Source organism: Arachis stenosperma, chromosome 9 (assembly GCF_014773155.1).
Source record: "Arachis stenosperma cultivar V10309 chromosome 9, arast.V10309.gnm1.PFL2, whole genome shotgun sequence".
NCBI classification, from domain to species: Eukaryota; Viridiplantae; Streptophyta; class Magnoliopsida; order Fabales; family Fabaceae; genus Arachis; species Arachis stenosperma.
In genome coordinates this window covers 51596922-51617617 of record NC_080385.1, presented here as the reverse complement: position 1 = coordinate 51617617, position 20696 = coordinate 51596922, and the positions used below count along the sequence as shown (strand labels likewise).

The window sequence follows — 20696 nt, the reverse complement described above, 5'->3', positions numbered from 1 at the left end:
AGCTACTTTTAGGGATGTTTTCCTTAGTTTTTATGTTAAATTCACATTTCTGGACTTTACTATGAGTTTGTGTGTTTTTCTCTCTCATCAAAAAAAATTCAAAAATAAAAAAAATATCTTATCTTTTTAAAAAGATAAGATTTTAAAAAGATAAGATATTTTTTTGATTTTTGAATTTTTTTTTTGATGAGAGAGAAAAACACTAAAAATACTCAATGCATGAAAATTTTGGATCAAAACACATGATGCATGCAAGAACACTATGAATGTCAAGATGAACACCAAGAACACTTTGAAGATCATGATGAACATCAAGAACATATTTTTGAAAAATTTTCAAGAAAAGAAAACATGCAAGACACCAAACTTAGAAATTTTTCATGTTTAGACTCTATGAATGCAAGAATGCATATGAAAAACAACATACAACACAAAACAAGAAAATATGAAGATCAAACAAGAAAGTTCATCAAGAACAACTTGAAGATCATGATGAATGCTATGAATGCATGAATTTTTTGAAAATTTTATGCAAGAAAAAGATGAACATGCAATTGACACCAAACTTATGACTTGACACAAGACTCAAACAAGAAACACAAAATATTTTTGATTTTTATGATTTTCTAATTTTTTTGTATTTTATTTGATTTTTTTCGAAAAATATATAAGAAAAGGAAAATAAGAAATTCAAAATTTTTAATATGAATTCCAGGAATCATGCAATGTTAGTCTAAAGCTCCGGTCCAGGAATTAGACATGGCTTAATAGCCAGCCAAGCTTTCAATGAAAGCTCCAGTCCAAAACACTAGACATGGCCAATGGCCAGCCAAGCTTTAACTGAAACATCCTATACAGTAGCCAATTTGCTGAGAAAGACAAAGAAGCTCTTCTATAAGGATGAGTGAAACCTCGGTCCAAAAGAATTTAGACATGGCTTATACAGCCAGCCAGGCTTCAACATGCTTTATGAAACTCTAGAATTCATTCTTAAAAATTTAAAATAATTTTTGAAAATAGATGAGAAATTTTTGAAAAATATTTTTGAAAATTTTTTGAAAAGAAAATAAAAAAGAAGATTACCTAATCTGAGCAACAAGATGAACCGTTAGTTGTCCATACTCGAACAATCCCCGGCAACGGCGCCAAAAACTTGGTGGGCGAAATTGTGATTTATACTTTCACACAACTCGAATAATATTCCTCGGTAATGGCTCCAAAAACTTGGTGCACAATACCATGGTCTAAAATCAACTTCACAGTCTCGCTCAACTAACCAGCAAGTGCACTGGGTCGTCCAAGTAATACCTTACGTGAGTAAGGGTCGAATCCACAGAGATTGTTGGTATGAAGCAAGCTATGGTCATCTTGTAAATCTCAGTCAGGCTTATCCATGTGGTTATGGGAGATTAGATAATTAAAAGATAAATAAAATAGGATAGAAATACTTATGTAATTCAATGATGGGAATTTCAGATAGGCATATGAAGATGCTGTGCTCCTCTTGAATCTCTGCTTTCCTGCTGCTTTCATCCAATTCTTCTTACTCCTTTCCATGGCAAGCTGTTTGTAGGGCATCACCGTTGTCAATGGCTACATCCCATCCTCTCAGTGAAAATGGTCCTCTGCGGCTGTCACTCGCATGGCTAATCATCTGTCGGTTCTCAATCAGGTTGGAATAGAATCCATTGATTCTTTTGCGCTTGTCATCACGCCCAGCCTTTAGGAGTTTGAAGCTCGTCACAGTCATTCAATCCCAGAATCCTACTCGGAATACCATAGACAAGGTTTAGACTTTCCGGATCCTCATAAATGCCGCCATCTATCTAACTTATACCACGAAGATTCTGTTGGGGAATCTAAGAGATATGCATTCAAGCTCTGTTGCATGTAGAACGGAAGTGGTTGTCAATCACGCGCGTTCATGAGTGAGAATGATGATGAGGGTTATCCAACTCATCACATTCATCATGTTCTTGGGTACGAATGAATATCTTGGAATAAGAATAAATGAAGTTTATAAGATTATAAATAGTAATTGCATTGAAACTTGAGGTACAGCAGAGCTCCACACCCTTAATCTATGGTGTGTAGAAACTCCACTGTTGAAAATACATAAGTGAAAGGTTCAGGCATGGCCGAGAGGCCAGCCCCCAAAACGTGATCACTAGATTCAAAATACAATCCAGGATGAAATTATGATAGTTAAATGTTCTATTTATAATAAACTAGCTCCTAGGGTTTACATGAGTAAGTAATTGATGCATAAATTAACTTCCGGGGCCCACTTGGTGTATGTTTGGGCTGAGCTTGATCTATCCACGAGCTGAGGCTTTTCTTGGAGTTGAACTCCGAGTTATGACGTGTTTTGGGTGTTCAACTCCGGATCATGACGTTTTTCTGGCGTTTAACTCCAGACAGCAGCATGAACTTGGCGTTCAACGCCAAGTTACGTCGTCAATTTCCGAATAAAGTATGGACTATTATATATTGATGGAAAGCCCTAGATGTCTACTTTCCAACGCCGTTGAGAGCGCGCCAATTGGATTTCTGTAGCTCCGGAAAATCTATTTTGAGTGCAGGAAGGTCAGATTCCAACAGCATCAGCAGTCCTTTTTGTCAGCCTTTTTCAGAGTTTTGCTCAAGTCCCTCAATTTCAGCCAGAAATTACCTGAAATCACAGAAAAACACACAAACTCATAGTAAAGTCCAGAAATGTGAATTTAACATAAAAACTAAGGAAAACATCCCTAAAAGTAGCTTGAACTTACTAAAAACTATATAAAAACAATGCCAAAAAGCGTATAAATTATCCGCTCATCAGTAGTCTTTATTTACCATCTTATTAAATTCTATTTACTTTGAAAAATGATAGTCTATATTTACATAGATTTGTATTCAAATTTTATGTTTTCATAGAGTTTAAGGACACATATGGAATGCACCATACATGTACTCAACTTACATGTTAACCAAGCATTGAATATCAATTTATAAAGTGTTAATGAGATAGAGTTGAAGACTTAAATTCAGCTTAGTATGATTTTTTTTAGTTACTTCCTTTTATTTTGGAAAAACTTTTTCTATATTAGCATTATTCAACTTTGCTTACTCATAGTAAGTTCAATTGTATTATAATTTGTAAACTGCTACTTGAGAATGACAAACCCACAATGAGATGCTATGGACTCTCTAAAAATCTATGAAATTTTTTGATCCGAATCAAACACATTTTATCGAAAGTATTATCATTCCTTAGGATATAAAATTATTGAAGTGGGTCTCATGCATTATTATATTATTATTATCCTTTTCTATGAGATCATTGTTTGAATGTATAATGGAAATGGACATGAAGTTTGCTGGCAAAGGGTGGGTGAGTAGTGATTGTTTTGGGTTAGGGTCTTAATGTCATGCCAGATAGTTATCTGTTGTATCAATAGTTTCTTTAGATATGCTGATGTAACAGTCTTTTATTTGTTATTTTAGTTTATGTTATTTTCTGTATCATTTTATTTTTGGGTGTACTTTGTGAAACTGACTCATTGTCTTTTTGGGTGTACTCTGTGATTGTTCTATGTGTATTTTTCTTTTCTTCACGTTTTTTATGATTGTCGTTGATTTTATTTATTAAGATTTTTAATTTATCACATTTAGTTATCTTTCTCTTTAACTTTCCCCAGCTAAATTGAGATATAATGTTGAAACCATTAAATTTATAACTCAAAAGAGTTATCTATGTTAATTTATTTTTTCATACATAAATCTGCATCCAGTTTCATTACGAATGGCAGAAGGAAGCTGCGTAGTAATTTTGATATTTTATATATTGTCCAAATAATATATCCATGAATGCTATGTTTTTAATGTATAGAAGCTCTAGATAGAGGTATTTTACCATTCAAGAGACCTTTTGTCAATAGAAATGGATCTATAATGTCCCAAAATGAAAACATTCTACAAATGAGTAATGTATGTGCCAATGCATCAAGTTCAAATTTTCAGAATGCAACATCTCATGATCTTGCGGTTTTTGATCAGTACTATAGAACACCACTATTTTAATATATTTAATGTTAAGCTTCTTTAACTTTCCATTTAAGTGGTTTTAATTACGGTCTCATTTTATTTTAGCTATGTTGAACCAGATTGTTGTTTCCAATGTTAGAGAAAATAGGAAGCTTATTTCAGATCCATCTAGCAGTGGTCTAGTTTTAGAGATATGTTTTAAATCTTCCTGAACCAATGTAGAACCATGTGATAGGTATTTTGATGAATCTGTTTTGTTTTTTCTTAGTTCTTTTATGCTTTTACTGCCATATTCTTTTTTAAATTTGTATTTTTTTTGTCACATTTGATTCACAACGCTATTCATTTATAATTCATGTTGTTGCCGCCATTCATGAGGAATGTATGAATATTAGCCTTTAGAATTTTTTAGCAGTTATGCGTGGCACCTTTTACATTTTTTTAGTATTAATTTGTATTTTTTGTTGTGAAATTTCTATTCTATGTTGGTATAGAATATTGGGATGTTGGTGATCCTATTTATATATGTATTTTGCAGTGGCAACATGTGGGATAAAGAGGGGTTTAGCAGGACTAATGGCCATGCTAGATCGCATTTTGGTCTCTGTTGTATGGATGGAAATGTTGAATTGTCTGTTCTAAAGTAAGCACTTGAGATTTTACAATATAACTTGAATGGTATATCATATCCAGCGGGAATATTCTGATTGCTTCATGCAATGATTTTAGTGAAAGTGCTAATAATTCGCATCTCCCCGACATTTGGTTTCTTCTTCAGCTTCTTTTGTTTATCTATTTCTGGCACGGGTCCTTCCCTAGTAATTTATAAAACAGGCCTGATTGCCTTGCATGTTTAAACCGATCAGGAAGGCTCTATCTGACACCTCTAGTTTGGGTCTCAACAAAACAATACATTTGAAAATTTGAACTATTTGTGAATTTCAGCTGTGTTGTGAGTGCGGTTGCAAATAAATCATTTCTAGAGAAAGCATGTATGAACATAAGGGCTAAAGCAATCACAATTAAATCAAATTCATAATTGAATTGAGTTATTGAAGATAATTTGACAACTTGCAAGAAGGAGATAATAATCGGTAGAAACATAGAATTGAGTAATAGAACTCTCATCAGATGTGTATACGCTCTAATTGCTCAAGTGTATAGGGTTGATTCACTCAATTCTCCTCTAATCATATTTTTTAAAATTTATTTTTCATCTAACAATCAATAATTATTCTATGCATGCATACAAATATCATGAGGACTTTTCACAAAGTTGTAATGGGACTAGGGTAAAAGTAAGGATGCATATGGTCAAGTGAGCTTGAAATTTTCATCTTTGATTAGCCTAAGTTCTCACCAAACACATATTACAATCTACACAATTCTAATACAATACCTAATTACCCATAATCTCACTTTTTTTATATATTCATACATTCTTTTCAATCACAACACATGCATTGTTATTATTACTCTTCTTTGGTGTATTTTATCCCCTTTTTATTATTTTTTTTCTTTTTTTTTTCAATAACATAATATATACAAAAAGATTAATGCATATAGTTCAACATTCAATACATGAGTATGTATGTACTCAATTCTAAAGATCCTCAACAAAAACATAAAAACATACTTTTACCCCAACCAATGTTTTCAAATTTTCTAAACTTAAATGATACACACTCTCACTAGCCTAAGTTAATCAAAGATCCAAACAAGGAATACTTATTATTTCTCACTTAGGGGTAGTGATGTGCTAAAATTAAGAACAAAATGAGATTAAAATAGGCTTAAAATTAGTTAACAAAGGTGGATAAAAGGGTAAAGCTATTTGGGTAAGTGAGCTCAAATGAAATAAAGGCATCAATCATGTAAATGTATTCATACAGAAAAATATAAAGGACATAAAGAATCAAATAAATCAAAGATTACAATCATAAAAGAGAATAACACACAAAAAGAAAAATAGTGGTTATATGATGCAACCACACAATTAGGCTAAAAAACTCACAAGTTTATGTGTTCTTAGTTCAAAAACATGTTCTATAATATATAATTCAAACAAGTTCAATGAAATATTTTTCTTTTTTACTCAAATCAATTGGAGTGTACTATAAATAAATTTTAAAAAAATTTCATTATTTTTACTAAGCTTATTATATATATGCAAACCAAGAAAATATAATTAAAAATTCTAAAAGACATGGTAACAGAAGAAAAATAAATAAAATGTAAAAAAAATTCCCTTGAGCAAAAAAAAGTGTGGAAAGTTACTTGAAGCAAAAAAATTCCCCCACAAAATTCAAATCTTTATCTGAAAATGCTTGTATGAATGGCTCCTTATCCTCTCACAACTCCACCATCAATTTTCATCAATAAGCACAATGTGTTTGAGATGTCACTTTGAGCAAGGAAGAAACAATTAACCACTGAGTCTCCCACTTCCCTGAATCGAAGGAATTTTGGGATCATATTAGCTTTGATGCGACGGTCTCTAACCACCAATACCCAAGTTTTCACTTGTGGTGGGAAGCCTCATCAACGTCTCTTCGTGGCACACATGGGGAAGAGAGGAAGATAAATTTGCTTGCTTGTCTATGCTGAAATATATGGAAAGCTAGAAACAAATTTATCTTTGATAATCAAATACTGAACCCATCTGAAGTTGTTATTGCCTTAGTAAGGCTCGTTGATAAAACCCTTTCGACGTGACCATCTCTCAAGTGTAGCCCTTCGTACTTCACCTTTCCTTTTTTTCGTCCTCTCTTTTTTTATTATTCTTTTTTCAAGTAATTGTTTAATCTTTAAGGAAATTTAGTGCCTATTGGGAGATTCCCAACTTTTTTTTATTGTCCTATAACTTCGACAGATGTTACTTATTATTTAGAATGAATGAATTCACCACCTTTGGAAAAAATGTACCACTCATTTATAGGTGATAAACAAATTAAAAAATAATCAAATAATAAATGTCTATTACTACAAGAAAGTCGTCTGATTTATTAAAAAAAATTCACCGATAACCTGTTTACCGTCAAATTTAGCGGCAGAATAAATCCGATAGTATAAACTTTGCCGGTAATTGTTTACCGACGAATATAAACTTTTTATTAAAAAATTCTAAAGTTTGTCACCATCGGATTCCCCCCGGTAAATCGATGGTAACATATTATTTATTAATAATTAAATTAATATTTATTGGCAGATTTAACTAATAGTAAATCCAACGATGAAATTAAATTTTATTTTTATAAAAAAAATTATTTCGAAATTCAATATATAATTTTAAATATTTAAGTTTAATAATTTTTAAACCAACAAAATTCAAAATTTTACAATTTCTTTAATAACTTCTATATAACTCACAAACAAGTTCAAAAAGAAATAATAATCAAGAATGCAACACAACACTTGAATTCTTAGAAGACTGAAGCCAGCACATTGAGACTAAAACCAGAAGATCACAACATTTATCAAATCTATGATTGTCATTTTGCATGCTTAATTTAATGCAATAATAAAATGCTAGTATAGACTAAGAAAGATGCGACACACGCATGCATGCACGCACCCAATAACAAAATGCTAGTCTAGACTAAGAAAGATGTGACATACATACACACGTGCACATGCGCGCGCACACACAGATATATATATATATATATATATATATATATATATATATATATATATATATAATCTGCAATGCACCCTGAATCAATGGCCAATAACGCACAACCTGTGACCTTGGCGCGTTTCAATTAATTACCTTACTGTCAGATTTTTCTCCCCTAAATCCAATGATAATGATCGCGCCAATTTTTTTCCTCCAATTATTTTTGCGAATTTATCCTTGAAAAACCGAATCCGACAGAAACTTTTTTACCCAACAAATTTGTTGCTAAATCCACCGATAAATCTACCGATAAATTCGCTGCTAACCTCTAACGGTATTCAGCATTTTTCTTGTCGTGTAGTACCCTATCATTAATAAGAGAATCAATCAATATCAAACAAATATCTTAATATCCTGTAACACTCTCTCAAATACAAGTGACAACTTGAGTTTGTAACTTATTATAAAACAACAACAAAATAAGAAAATTACACGAACTCAGAGAACATATGTAATTGTAAGAACTCAGAATGCAAATAGAGTTGACAAAACTCAAGGTGCAGACGAAATTTTTAAAACTTTGGTGTAGTCAGAACTGTTGAAAAATTTAGGTATAGATGAAACTGCCAGAAAAACTCACGATACAGATGAAATTATTGGAAAACTTTGAGTGTAGACAAAACTGGCAGAATTCGAGGTGCAAATCAAATTGCCATAATGTACAGAACTGCCACAACTCAAAAAGCATACAAAACTTCAAAAATACAAAAAGATTGGTACTACTAGAGTGCTAGTGACAAATCAATTATTGAAAAGGTGATTCAGTTAAGCTTAAAATAAGGAGGGCATAAAACAGACATGGAAAAAGAGTTGAGACAGATAAAAAATAAGATAGTGATAATGGTTATGTTACAAACAAAACATCAAAAAGTAATCAAATAAGACATATGGAAATATGAATAAAGTTTTTTATTTATAGAGAGGTTGAGACAACAATCTCAAAATACTAAAAAAAAAAAATACCATGACTTTAATATCATGTTAGAATTCATAATAATAATCAATAATAAATGTCAAATGCATTTATCTATGGTTGTTGTGTGATGATTTTATGTAACATAATTCAAGATATCATCTGTTTGTAGATGATGAAGTGATGAACAAGTAAAAAAAAATCAAATAATAAATATTTAATATCCTATCTTCAATAAGAATATCAATAATATCAATCTAATTAATAGGCAATTATATATCATAATATATGAAATACCTAATACTTGAAATACAAAATGACATTAATTCTGTTCGATAGAATGTGTCTCCAATATCCCCAATGTATTATTAAATTGAGCAATGAAATAATTGAAAAATGGTCCATATATATAACTAATACTTAATAGAAACAACTTCTAATTAATCAGCATCACTTCAAGCATCCGAACTTGTTCTCATATATTTTTTGCAAGCACATCCCTAATGATTTGCTTTGGAGCTGTGAGAAAGAACATACATGAAGTTAATTTTAGTACTAAAATAATGTTAAAGCGTTAAAGTAAACCTAAAAGTGAGAAGAAAAAAATTAAAGTACTAAAATTGACCATAAAAAATTATGATACATAATTTTAATCATAAAAAAATAATTAATTTGTAATTATAAAAAATGATTCCGATAAATAAAATTATTCAAATTTTAAAACATTATAAAAATTTTTAAATTATTCATCTAACCTTATCTAATCACTATCAAATTTAAATCTTAATCTATTTTTAATCTCAATACTCTTCATTTTCATCTTCAATCTTTTAATCCTTTTCTCAACCTCTCTCCTCTTTCGTTCACTAATAACCTTTTTCCTCTCCAATCCTCTCACTCCAATTCCTTACTTTTAATTTCTCTCCGAAATTTTATCATCCAAAATTTTTTTTTTATGTTATAATCATCCAAACAAAACAATAAATTTTTTTTCTACTGTGTTTGGGGATAGAAACAGATGAAACTATGTTTTTTCTATTGCAGTGGCTTTTTTTCTGTGGCTTGTCAACATTCAATAAGTACTAGTAATATAGTTAGAACCGCATCCAACATTATAAATATTTTAGGCGAAGAAGGACAAAAGTATTATATTTCACCGATAAAAGAATTGTTATTGTTGTTATAGTGATTGTCATTGTTGTAAGCTTTTTGAAAGTGTGGCAAAAAGCACTACTACATTTTGAAGATTTGGTAACATTTATTGCTTAACATTTGTTAAAGTGTTAGTAATTATTATAAAATTATATTATAAAGTAACATTTTATTAGAAATGTTAGTAAATATATATAATTTTTTTTTTAAATCTTAAAAAATGTTACCTATTCCTATAACACTTTGGACGGAGACCTAGCCTAACGAAACAGAAGAAAGATCGGGAACCAGTCATAGCTCTCAATCTCACTCCGAATCTCGTTCTCCTTCGCACTCTCGCTCTCAACCTCACTAGCGCTCTCAATCTCACTCCGAATCTCGTTCTCCTTCGCACTCTCACTCTCAACCTCACATGTGCTCCTCCGCTCTTTGAATCTCTCTCTTGTTTCAACAAATTCTAGGGTTGGATTTGTTATTCTCTGTTTTGAGGTGAGTCTAATGGATGAGAAGAAAAATCTCTTTTCGGATTCTTTCTTCTCTTACTGATTTTGATCCAGATTTGAATCATGCATATGTAATTTCTCACCAATTAAGTTGTTTATTTGAATTTAGGTTTTGAATTTAGGTATAAATGAGTTTAATTGCTCCTTCAATTCAAATTATGTTTATACTTGGCAATTTATACTTACTAAACTTTTGTGCGGCGTTTTAGAAACAATTGAAGGGGGGTCGATATTTTCCTCTCACAGCTGTTCAGAGTTTTGATGCTGCTGTAAGTCTCACTTTGTATTATCTATCTATTTTTCACCTGATGGCACCACATTTTTGTCTATGAGAAGCTTTCAATGTTCTTTGTTATTTTGTGCTACTTATTGATAAAGCAAGAAACATCAGAAGAATGTTTTTGATAACTGATAAGTGCATCTTTGGGAATGAGGGATAAGCTATTTCTCTGTACATTGATTGTCAGTTCATATTGCAGTTAGTTTTTCATTGCCTTTGATAATACTGGTTTATATCCAATATTGCTATGTTTTGCTCTATACATTTCGATTTGGTGCAGCATAGGTTGGTTAGATGTAGCTGCCCAATACATGTTTGATTTAATGTCTGAATCATAGCATACATGTATTGTTTTCATTGAGACTTATGAGGATATTATGAAGTGTTAGCATATTTTGTCTTTTCGATTGCTTTTATGTATTTTATGAAGTGTTAGTATTATATGTGTTTTGGCATTTGAATTATCCTATGATTGAAGATGTTAAAGCAGGGCTAGAACTGCTTGAACTAAGATATTGAGGTGTGCTTTGATCACTAATATCTCTTGTCATTCCTTCTTTTTTTTCTTCTCTGCATAAAAATATTAGATTCAGAGTTGAATTGTAAAGCAATTTCTTAAAAATAGGATACTAGGAGAATGCAGAAGAACATTCATTCATGATAATTGAATAATTAGGCATTAGTTATTTGATTAGTCTATAGAAATTAAGTGAAATTTAATTGCTTATAGTGATTGCTTATAGTCTTTATTCACTTGCTTTTTTTCTTTAATTGCTTAAAGGGATTCAAGAGTGTTTCTCAAAGCTTTCGCATCGACAGCGAGGAGCTCTTCAAACGCTGGCTAACTAATAGAGAGGCAAGATTGCTATATATCATCACATTTTGATCATGTTTCTTGTGTTGCTTCTGTTCTGTTTTGTCTCACAGCAGAGCAGAAAATTTTCATGATGGCAATTTTGTTTGACATACACATCTTTTAACATGAATTCCTGAACTCTATATCTTTTACTTGAGTACACATGATCACACATACTACTTCATTGGTAAATCATATATATAACAAAGTCAATCCAAACTAGTATCTTCCACTTAATTCCACGGTGCATGCTTTTTTTTGTTCCATATTTTATTTTATTTTGTATTTAAAGTGGTTCATTCAGATTTCAGAATCTAATGTATATTTTAATTACTGGCTAGGATCATTCAAATATCTCTGACCTAATATTCATGAACAATATTATATTCTCTCTCACTACAGAAAAAGTTTATTATATTTAAATGCATTAATATAATTAACCAATCGAAAGGAACCAAAATAGAAGAAAGGTCAAAATGGCGCAGCTTATTCGGGGGACCATTGAGCCAAATATGTAGTGAATTGAATTAATTATATTGTTATATAAATATAATGTTTAAATGACCCTTGTCAATCTCCAAAGGATACATAGCTTAAACCAAGTGGAACAAAATAACTACGAAAACTTAAAATGTCTAATCACTTTTACTTTATGCTTAAATCATATCTTATAATTACTTACTTTCTATATATACATTTCATTAAATAAATTTAAGAGGTTAACATATATATTATAAATATAAGTTAAACATGCCGAAATTAAATTTCATGGTATGCAAATACACAATATTATGGCTTGTAATTAGTTTTGTTAGCGATGATATCAATGCCATGTAGTGATACTTTTGAGTGTGGAGTTTGTAATTGGATATTGCTTATACCTTACACTTTGCTGCATTTATATTTTCTCTTATTTAACACCTTTGTTTTTCATATCAGGTTTACAATTTATATCAATGACTTATGAAAAATTTGAAACCCTTCTGTTTAAGAGTTACCTTAGTGAGAGTTTAGTCATTAGTCAGTATTCAGTTCAAATTAAAAGTTTTCATTTCCTTGCCCTTTTTTATTTTTGAAATAAAATGTCTACTTTTTATCAAACCCCCTTTTGGAAGGTAACTTATTCTCATTATTAATACCTACCAACAAGGAAATCCACCAACTCTTATGGTCTCACATGCAGATTGATTGCTGGCTTGAATGAATCTCAATATAGCCGTTCTATGTTAATGTAAAGCATATGAGATTTTTCAGTTTAGTTTAGATTTAAGTTATTTTTCTTGTTGTTTAGTTTTTAGTCGTGCTGTGTTTTCTATGATTTACTGGTTTGATTTCTTGTTCTTGTTTTTCTTATTTAATTGTTCAATCATGGCTGTGTTTGCTGTTAATTGTTCAATTTTGGCTGCCTTAGTTAGTTGGTGTTTGGAGAATAATTTTCTTTCACTTAATTTATGTTGTTGGTTTATAATGGCTGCCTTGGTTGATTACTTGTTGTTCAGTTCTTGGTCTTGCTGTGATTTTTTTAATTTTTTTAGTTCTTGTTCTTGCTCTTTTGCTGTTATTATAGGTCTTTGTTCTTGATTTTAGTTCTTATTTTTGCTGTGATTTAGTTCTTGTTCTTCTGGTATTTTCTTATTTAATTGTTTAATTATGGCTGTGTTTGCTTTTAATTGTCCATTTATGGCTGCCTTCGTTAGTTGGTGTATGGATAATAATTTGTGTTCACTAAATTTATGCAGATTTATCTTACGTACTTTCTATAATTGTTATAGTGTTATGGGAAACAAGAAAGAGAAAACTTTAAGGTCAAGCATCTCAATGAGAGATATTATCTATGAACAAGAAGAGCAAATTGGATTAGGTCCTCGTCAATCCCGATTAATATCAACGGTGAAGAAAAGTAGAAGATTGAAAGGTGGTTCTATGGTTAATATCATTGGTGAGCTAGAGGATACTGCATCAAGCCCTTCTCAAACACCTTTAGTACCATATGCTAATGATGATAGTAAGTGTGCCTTTATTTCATGTGATTTGAAAGAAATAAAATAATACTATTTTTAATTTCCTGCTTGTGTGTGTATTTTATTCTTGAATTTAATAATACCTTAATACTATTGCCCAATTCTTTTTTTAAAAAAGAAAAAAAAAACACAAACAAACAAGTTAGGAAATTGAGATAAATTTTTGAATTTTGTCACAGTTAATCTATTTCCTTTTAAATGACTTTTGCTTTTAATACTTGATAACAGGACCAGTTTTAACATCACCCCAAACTAATGATGATGATAGTAAGTAATTATGTTTTATGTTTAGTTTAATACTTATAATCAATGTATATTATTTTTTACATTATTGTCTTTTATTTCTTTATTTCCATAACAGGACCAGCAACCAAAAGAAAAAGGGGTCCGACAAAGTGCCTTAAAACTCATGGTTTAAGCTATGAGGATCGGCTGCCAATAAGATTAAATAAGTATGGTCAACCAATTGGTTGCAATCGAGCCAAGTTAAGCAGTCATTTAGGAACTTTGGTTAGAAATGCACATCTTGCTCCATTGACATACACAAGTTGGCATGGACTTAAAGATAATTGGGAAGATTTGTGGGAAGCTACCATTGTATTACACTTTTACCTCTTTTAACTTAGGTGTTTTTTTTCTTTATTGATCTTAAAAATTAAGTATTACTACATCATGGTGCAGGGAAAGTTTGACATTGGAGAAAGAGCTAAAGGGTGGGTTTTCAAAACCTTAGGTTCATCTTGGAGGACATATAAAAGTCGGTTAAAAAATCAATATTTTAAAGAAAACATGCCACTAGTTTACAATATAAAGAATTGTCCTCGTACTGTTCCACTTGAACATTGGAAGATTCTTGTTCAATTTTGGAGCCTAGATATGATTAAGGTATATTAATTCTTAGCATGTAATTTTCATGACATTATAATTAGTTATACTATCTAATTTTGCTTGTTTGTGTATTTTTAGGCTTAATTATTCAATTATATTTTTATGATTTTAAAGGAACAAAGCAAGAAGAATACAGCTAGAAGAGCAAAGAATACAAGTCAGCATACAACAGGATCAAAAACATTTGCTGAAATACGTGAAGAGGAGGTAGAATTAATCTGTTCACACTTGTCTTATTTGTATTTATTTTTTTAGTTGATTGTGCTTTTTCTTAATAGGCAATGAAAAATCCTGATAGAAGAGAACCATCTCGGGTGAACATGTTCTTTTTAACACACAAGTCAAGAGATGGAAAACCAATGAGTGAGGGAACAAGCAAAATTTTTGTAAGATATGTATTTCTTTTAATATATATTTTTTGTGATATAGATTTTTTTGTCATAGATTAATGTAGTTTGAATTTTGGATTGTAGTCTGAGCTTGAGGATGCCATAGTTTCACATCCTGAAAAATTAGAAAGCACAAATCAAGATGATATACTTTCCCAAGTATTAGGAAAAGATCAACCCGGTCGTGTCCGTACTTATGGTAGAGGTGTTGTAGGTTCAGATTTGTGGGGATCTAGATCTCAAGTTGAGACGGAGAGGTTAATTAAAGAAGTTAAAGAGAATGCTCAAGCAGAAATTCAGAATATACAACAAAAGATGCAAGAGGAGATGGAAATAAAACTTCAAGAAAGAGTGGAGGACATGAAGTCACAGATGTTGTGTGGATTTAATGTATTTTTGAATCAACTACAGAAAAATCTCCCAGGAGTAGAAATTCCAAATCTCTCTTTTCTGTCAACTACTTTAAATACAAAGGAAGTAGAAGCTACTGCAACAGCAAATCATGAAGTTTTTACTGCTGAAAAAGAGGTATTTATATCATTCTTTGCATTTTTTCTTAATAATAATTTATAAAATTTACTTTTCATAGTGTTAAATGTATTCAATCATTTAATCTACAATGAACCAATCTTAGCGTGTATAGACTAATCTACAAATTAATATATCTTTTGTTTTTAATTTCTTTATTTTTTATCTTCACTTTACAAACACATGCAATTTGAATCAATATTATTATTTTCTATTTTATTTAATAACCAATAATTATAACGATAAAACTTCTTAACAAATTAATATGTGAATTGAATATTAAAAAAATAAAGCCATAAAACAAACAGAGTCTGCATGCACTTTTGAGTGCCCCTTTATTTTTTCTTTCCCTTTCTTATTATGGGTGGTTTAGTAATATTATGGATGGTCTAATAATATTTTATTTTTCTTATATTTTAGGTTCCAAGTAAATCATCTACTATAACAGAAGATGTTTTTAAATCTCATACTAAGTCATTATCTCAAACAAGGGAGAAGAATGTGATTCTTTCACCTAAAAAGAAGCAGGTATATTTATACCTAAAATCGAAGAATTTAAAATAGCATTTATAATTCATGCTTTATAATAATCATATTGAGATTTATTGTAGAAATATTGGTATTGGTGCCTTAAAATAGTTATTTTTTTGCAGGCTTTTTGTTCTTCTCTTACTCAAGAAGTTTTTGACTTGAAATTGGAGAAAATGAAGCATGACCAGCATAAGAAAAGATCAAAAAAGAAGAAAGTGGTGTGCTTGTAATATTGAGATGAATTTGTGAATTTGTGAATTTAATGAAAGAGACAAACTTGTACAATGATTATTGATTAAAGAGGCTATAAAAATTTCATTTTGTGAATTTGTATATTTAATGAAATATTTCATGTTGTAGTAATTAATTTTAGTATATTTATATTGTGTATAATATAAAATAAAAAAGAGTATAATAGAACTAAAAAAATATTACTAAAGATCTATTGTAACATTTTATAAGTGTTAAAAGAAATATTTATGGTAATATTTTTTTAAGTGTTACAAAAAATATCTATGGTAACATTTCTTTAAATGTTATAAAAAATATTTATGGTAACATTTTTTAAGTATTACAAAAAATATCTACAATAATATTTTCCTAAGTGTTACAAAAAATATCTACGGTAACATTTTTCTAAATGTTACAAAAAATATTTATGGTAACATTTTTTTAAGTGTTACAAAAAATATCTATTGTAACATTTTTCTAAGTGTTATCAAGAAATGTCTATTGTAACATTTTTCAAAATATTACTATAGAATATCTTTTGTAACATTTTTACTAAATGTTATTAAATCTTTAAAAAAATGTTAGTAAAACTCTTTAGTAACATAGGGTATATTTAACATTTGTTAAAATATTACTAATATACATAGGTAACATTTTAATATGATTTAGTAACAATTTTTAAATGTTAGTAAAAGTCAAGTATGTAGTAGTGAAGTTACGAGAATCAGTGATGTCAAAATTGTTGGTGTCATTAGTGATGGTATTGTTCATAGCAGAATTAATTAGGGCTGAATTTTGGGAAATTAAAGGGTTTGAAGGAGGCCATCGAAATTGAAAATTGAGAAATTTGAGAGTGAAAAATAGAATTTAGTTCGTGTTTAAAAAGTAACAAGTGAAAGTGAAAAGGAAAACATAGTAATAGGAGATAACCATTGAATGACGAGAAAAGAGAAGATTTAGGAAAGAGATTGGGAATGATTAGGTTAATTTAGAAGAGGGAATTAAAAATTTTTAATATATTTTTAAGGTTTAGATAATATTGTCTATTAGAATCTATCTTTTATAGTTACAAGTTAGTTTTAGTTATTTTATAGTAATATTTATTAGCGTCATAATTTTTCATGATCAGTTTTATTACCTTATTAAAAACAACTACAACTTAAATTAACAACTCTTTCGAATGACTCATTACACTCCTCGTGTAAAATCACGCAGACAGCCTACAACTATTTGAATTTTGTTTTTATTTGATTTACCCAATTGTGTGATAACACACCCACTGTATGTGTAGTGTAGGTCGAATACTAAAAAAAAAAATTTGACTGTCATGCAAATCAAACGAAATTAGATAGAATTCAAGTGATGAGTTATTTAAGAAAGTGGTGTATGAAGTTGTCTAGCTAAATAAAAGAAATGAAATAAAATGCATTTTTAATATAGAGTTTTTATAGATTTTTTAAAAATTATTCCAAAAGAGGGACATATACTCTTTCATTTAGACTTTTATTTTTTTAATTAATAGATATATTAGGTTAAAAACAATTATTAAAAAATAATTAAAAAATAAAAAGTAACAAGAACATTAGCAACACCCACAATGTATTGTGGCCTATGGGTTGTGGTGTTGGGTTTTTTGAGCTCTCTTTCTATGTAGAGAAAAAGCTCAAATACTAGTATCTAACCCCATGAATAGTTGAAGTGGTTGAGGTGAGTTAGGATTGAGTGAGAGAAGTCATTTTGAAAGGAGAACATCAAACATTAGAGAGAAGAGAAGAGAGAAAGTCATTTTCGCACATATACAAAGTTGTCTCTGTAAATTGGTCGCTGCAGATTCGTTAACCGTTGGATCGAGCTCAAATTTGGATAGTGTATTTTACACATCTGGTTCTTTGATTTCACTGTTCGGATCTTCAATTAGATGTCTGTAGCTGGAGATATTGGCCACGCACAGTAGCTCTATTTTTATGGTATTTTCATCTTCTTGTTCTTGTTTTGAAAGCTTTGAAGCTTGGGTTGTTTAGCTTGTTGTATGCACATTTTGTGCAGTATTTTGTGACTCTCTTGTACCCTATTTTTCATCATAGTGAAGATATATCCTGGTCTTGGTGACTTGTAGTTTTTACTTCTCATATTGAGGAGGTTTTCCACGTTAAAAATCTTGGTATGTTAGCTTGTTTCTAATTTCTGGTTTATGTGATTTTTCCACTGCTATTGGGTATTGTGCTGGTGTTAATACTTGTTGTGAGTAGATATTGTTGCTCCTCTAATTCTTACAAGTAGGGAATTGTATTTTATTCCTATCAATTGGCATCAGAGCTCAGTTTTGGGTATTTGGTTATAACTTGCTTGAAAGATGGAGGCAAATAATTTTACTAGGATAATAAGTTTGAATGGCACTAATTACCATCTATGGAAGGGCAAAATGAAAGATTTGTTGTTTGTCAAAAATCTTTATTTACCTGTATTTTTTACACAAAAAGCAGAATCTAAAAAAGATGAAGAATGGGAGTTTGAACACCAACAAGTTTGTGATTTTATTAGGCAATGGATGGATGATAATGTTTATAATCACATTGCTAATGAGACTCATGCTAGGGCTTTGTAGAATCAAATTGAATCCTTGTATGCTTCCAAGTCTGACAATAATAAATTGTATTTGTTGAATATGTTGATGAATTTGAGATACATGGAGAGGTCACAAGTATTAGATCACTTGAATGAATTTCAAGGGGTTCTGGATCAGTTGTCAAGCATGGGAATCAAGTTTGAAGATGAGGTTCAAGGATTGTGGTTGCTAAGTACTCTATCAGATTCTTGGGAGACTTTTTGTACCTCTCTTACTAATTCTGCTCTGAATGGTAAAGTGAGCATGCAACTTGTTAAAAGTGGCATTTTAAATGAAGAGATGAAAAGGAAGACACAAAATTCTTCGTCACACTCTGAAATGTTAGTCATTGAAACCAGGGGAGAAATCAGAATAGAGTTCAAAAGGGTAGAGGTAAAAGCAGGAGCAAATCCAAGGGAAGATATAAGAATGTTGAGTGTCACTACTGTCACAAAATGGGTCACGTTAAAAAATATTGCTATCTTTGAAAAAAGGAAAATAAAGGTAAGCAAGAAAAGAAGGATGATAGTGGTAATGATCGTGTATCTTCTATTTCAGATGATCTTCTTACTGTTGATATTGCTGATTATGAGTACAATGTCACTCTTGTTTCTGATGATGAGTTCAGCTGGGTAATTGATAGTGGCGCCTCAATACATGTTACACCGAAGAAGGAGTTCTTCACTTCTTATACTCCAGGTAATTTTGGAGTACTTAAGATGGGTAATGATGGCTTGGCCAAAGTTATTGGTGTAGGATATGTTTGTCTTAAGACTAATATGGGAATGAAGCTGCTACTCAAAGATGTTAGACACGCTCCAGATGTTCGCTTGAATTTGGTTTCAGTTAAAAGGCTTGATAATGAAGGCTTTATAAACACTTTCGACTTTGGACAATGGAAGCTTACTAAAGGCAACTTAGTGATGGCTCGAGAAAAAGGTACTTCAAGTTTGTATGTGATGCATGCCATGATTGCAAAAGGTAGTGTGAATGCAATTGAAAGTAAAGAAGTTTGTAACTTGTGACACAGACGACTTGGTCATATTAGTGAAAAAGGACTTAATTATTTAGCTCGAAAGGATGCTCTTTCCGGTTTGAAGAATGCAGAGTTAGAGAAATGTTCTCATTGCATGGCCGGTAAACAAAGAAGATTATCCTTCAAGAAGCATCAACCTTCAAGAAAATTAGACTTCTTGGAATTGGTGCACTCCGATATTTGTGGTCCTTTGAAGGTACGGTCTTTTAGTGGAGCTATTTACTTTATTACTTTTATTGATGATCATTCAAGAAAGTTTTGAACTTATACTTTGAAAACAAAGAACCAAGCTTTGGAAAAGTTCAAACAATTCCAAGCTTTGGTTGAGAGGCAAACAGATAAAAAGCTTAAATGTATTCGCACTGATAATAGTGGTGAGTATTGTGGACCATTTGATAAGTATTGCAAGCAGCAAGGCATTAAGCATGAAAAGACACCTCCTAAAGCACCTCAGTTGAATGGTTTGGCAGAAAGGATGAATAGAACGTTGATTGAAAGAATTAGGTGTATGCTTACTGAAGTTAAGCTACCTAAAGTCTTTTGGGGTGAAGCGCTACTTACAGAAGCTCATGTGATTAATCTGAGTCCTACAATTGCTTTGGACAATGATGTTCCAGATCATGTTTGGTCTGGTGATGAGCGGATAATTTATACGCTTTTTGGCAGTGTTTTTAGTATGTTTTTAGTATCTTTTAGTTAGTTTTTATTATATTTTTATTAGTTTTTATTTAAAATTCACTTTTCTGGACTTTACTATGAGTTTGTGTGTTTTTCTGTGATTTCAGGTATTTTCTGACTGAAATTGAAGGTGCTGAGCAAAAATCTGATCCAGAGACTGAAAAGGACTGCAGATGCTGTTGGATTCTGACCTCCCTGCACTCGAAGTGGATTTTCTGGAGCTACAGAAGCCCAATTGGCGCGCTCTCAACTGCATTGGAAAGTAGACATCCTGGGCTTTCCAGCAATATATGATAGTCCATACTTTGCCCAAGATTTGATGGCCCAAACCGGCGTAGCAAATCAGCATCAGAAATTCCAGCGTTAAACGCCGGAAC

General features: G+C 30.9%; 2 protein-coding genes across 6 annotated transcripts in view; one reads left to right on the top strand and one right to left on the bottom strand.

The window, feature by feature from the left end:
• Positions 1-8961: 8961 nt before the first annotated feature.
• The window catches only part of LOC130951436 (bifunctional 3-dehydroquinate dehydratase/shikimate dehydrogenase, chloroplastic-like), a 32865-nt gene continuing 21130 nt past the window's right edge, over positions 8962-20696 (bottom strand). For all 3 annotated transcript variants that reach the window (XM_057880085.1, XM_057880086.1, XM_057880087.1), the window contains exon 11: positions 8962-9140. In XM_057880085.1, coding sequence (XP_057736068.1) covers positions 9097-9140 — 44 coding nt within the window. In that variant the 3' untranslated portion in view covers positions 8962-9096. The remainder of the gene's footprint in view (positions 9141-20696) is intronic.
• On the top strand, positions 12145-16069 carry LOC130951435 (uncharacterized). 3 transcript variants are annotated; one of them, XM_057880084.1, is made up of 10 exons: positions 12145-12183; positions 13185-13417; positions 13662-13700; positions 13795-14030; positions 14115-14318; positions 14436-14528; positions 14600-14707; positions 14795-15238; positions 15659-15766; positions 15892-16069. In XM_057880084.1, the coding sequence occupies exons 2-10, from the start codon at positions 13189-13191 to the stop codon at positions 15997-15999; spliced, it is 1569 nt and encodes a 522-aa protein (XP_057736067.1). In that variant the 5' UTR covers positions 12145-12183; positions 13185-13188; the 3' UTR covers positions 16000-16069. The 3 variants fall into 3 exon arrangements, with proteins under 3 accessions (XP_057736067.1, XP_057736066.1, XP_057736065.1); XM_057880083.1 differs by lacking the exon at positions 12145-12183 and adding an exon at positions 12240-12643; XM_057880082.1 differs by lacking the exon at positions 12145-12183 and having other exon boundaries at positions 13096-13417.

Bases quoted from the DNA above. Each gene is read 5' to 3' on its own strand.
- LOC130951435 (XM_057880082.1), top strand. From the start codon at position 13,117: ATGGATAATAATTTGTGTTCACTAAATTTATGCAGATTTATCTTACGT. The intron at 14,031-14,114 runs GTATTACACTTT...ATCATGGTGCAG, and splicing joins ATTTGTGGGAAGCTACCATT to GGAAAGTTTGACATTGGAGA. The intron at 14,708-14,794 runs GTAAGATATGTA...TTTGGATTGTAG, and splicing joins AGGGAACAAGCAAAATTTTT to TCTGAGCTTGAGGATGCCAT.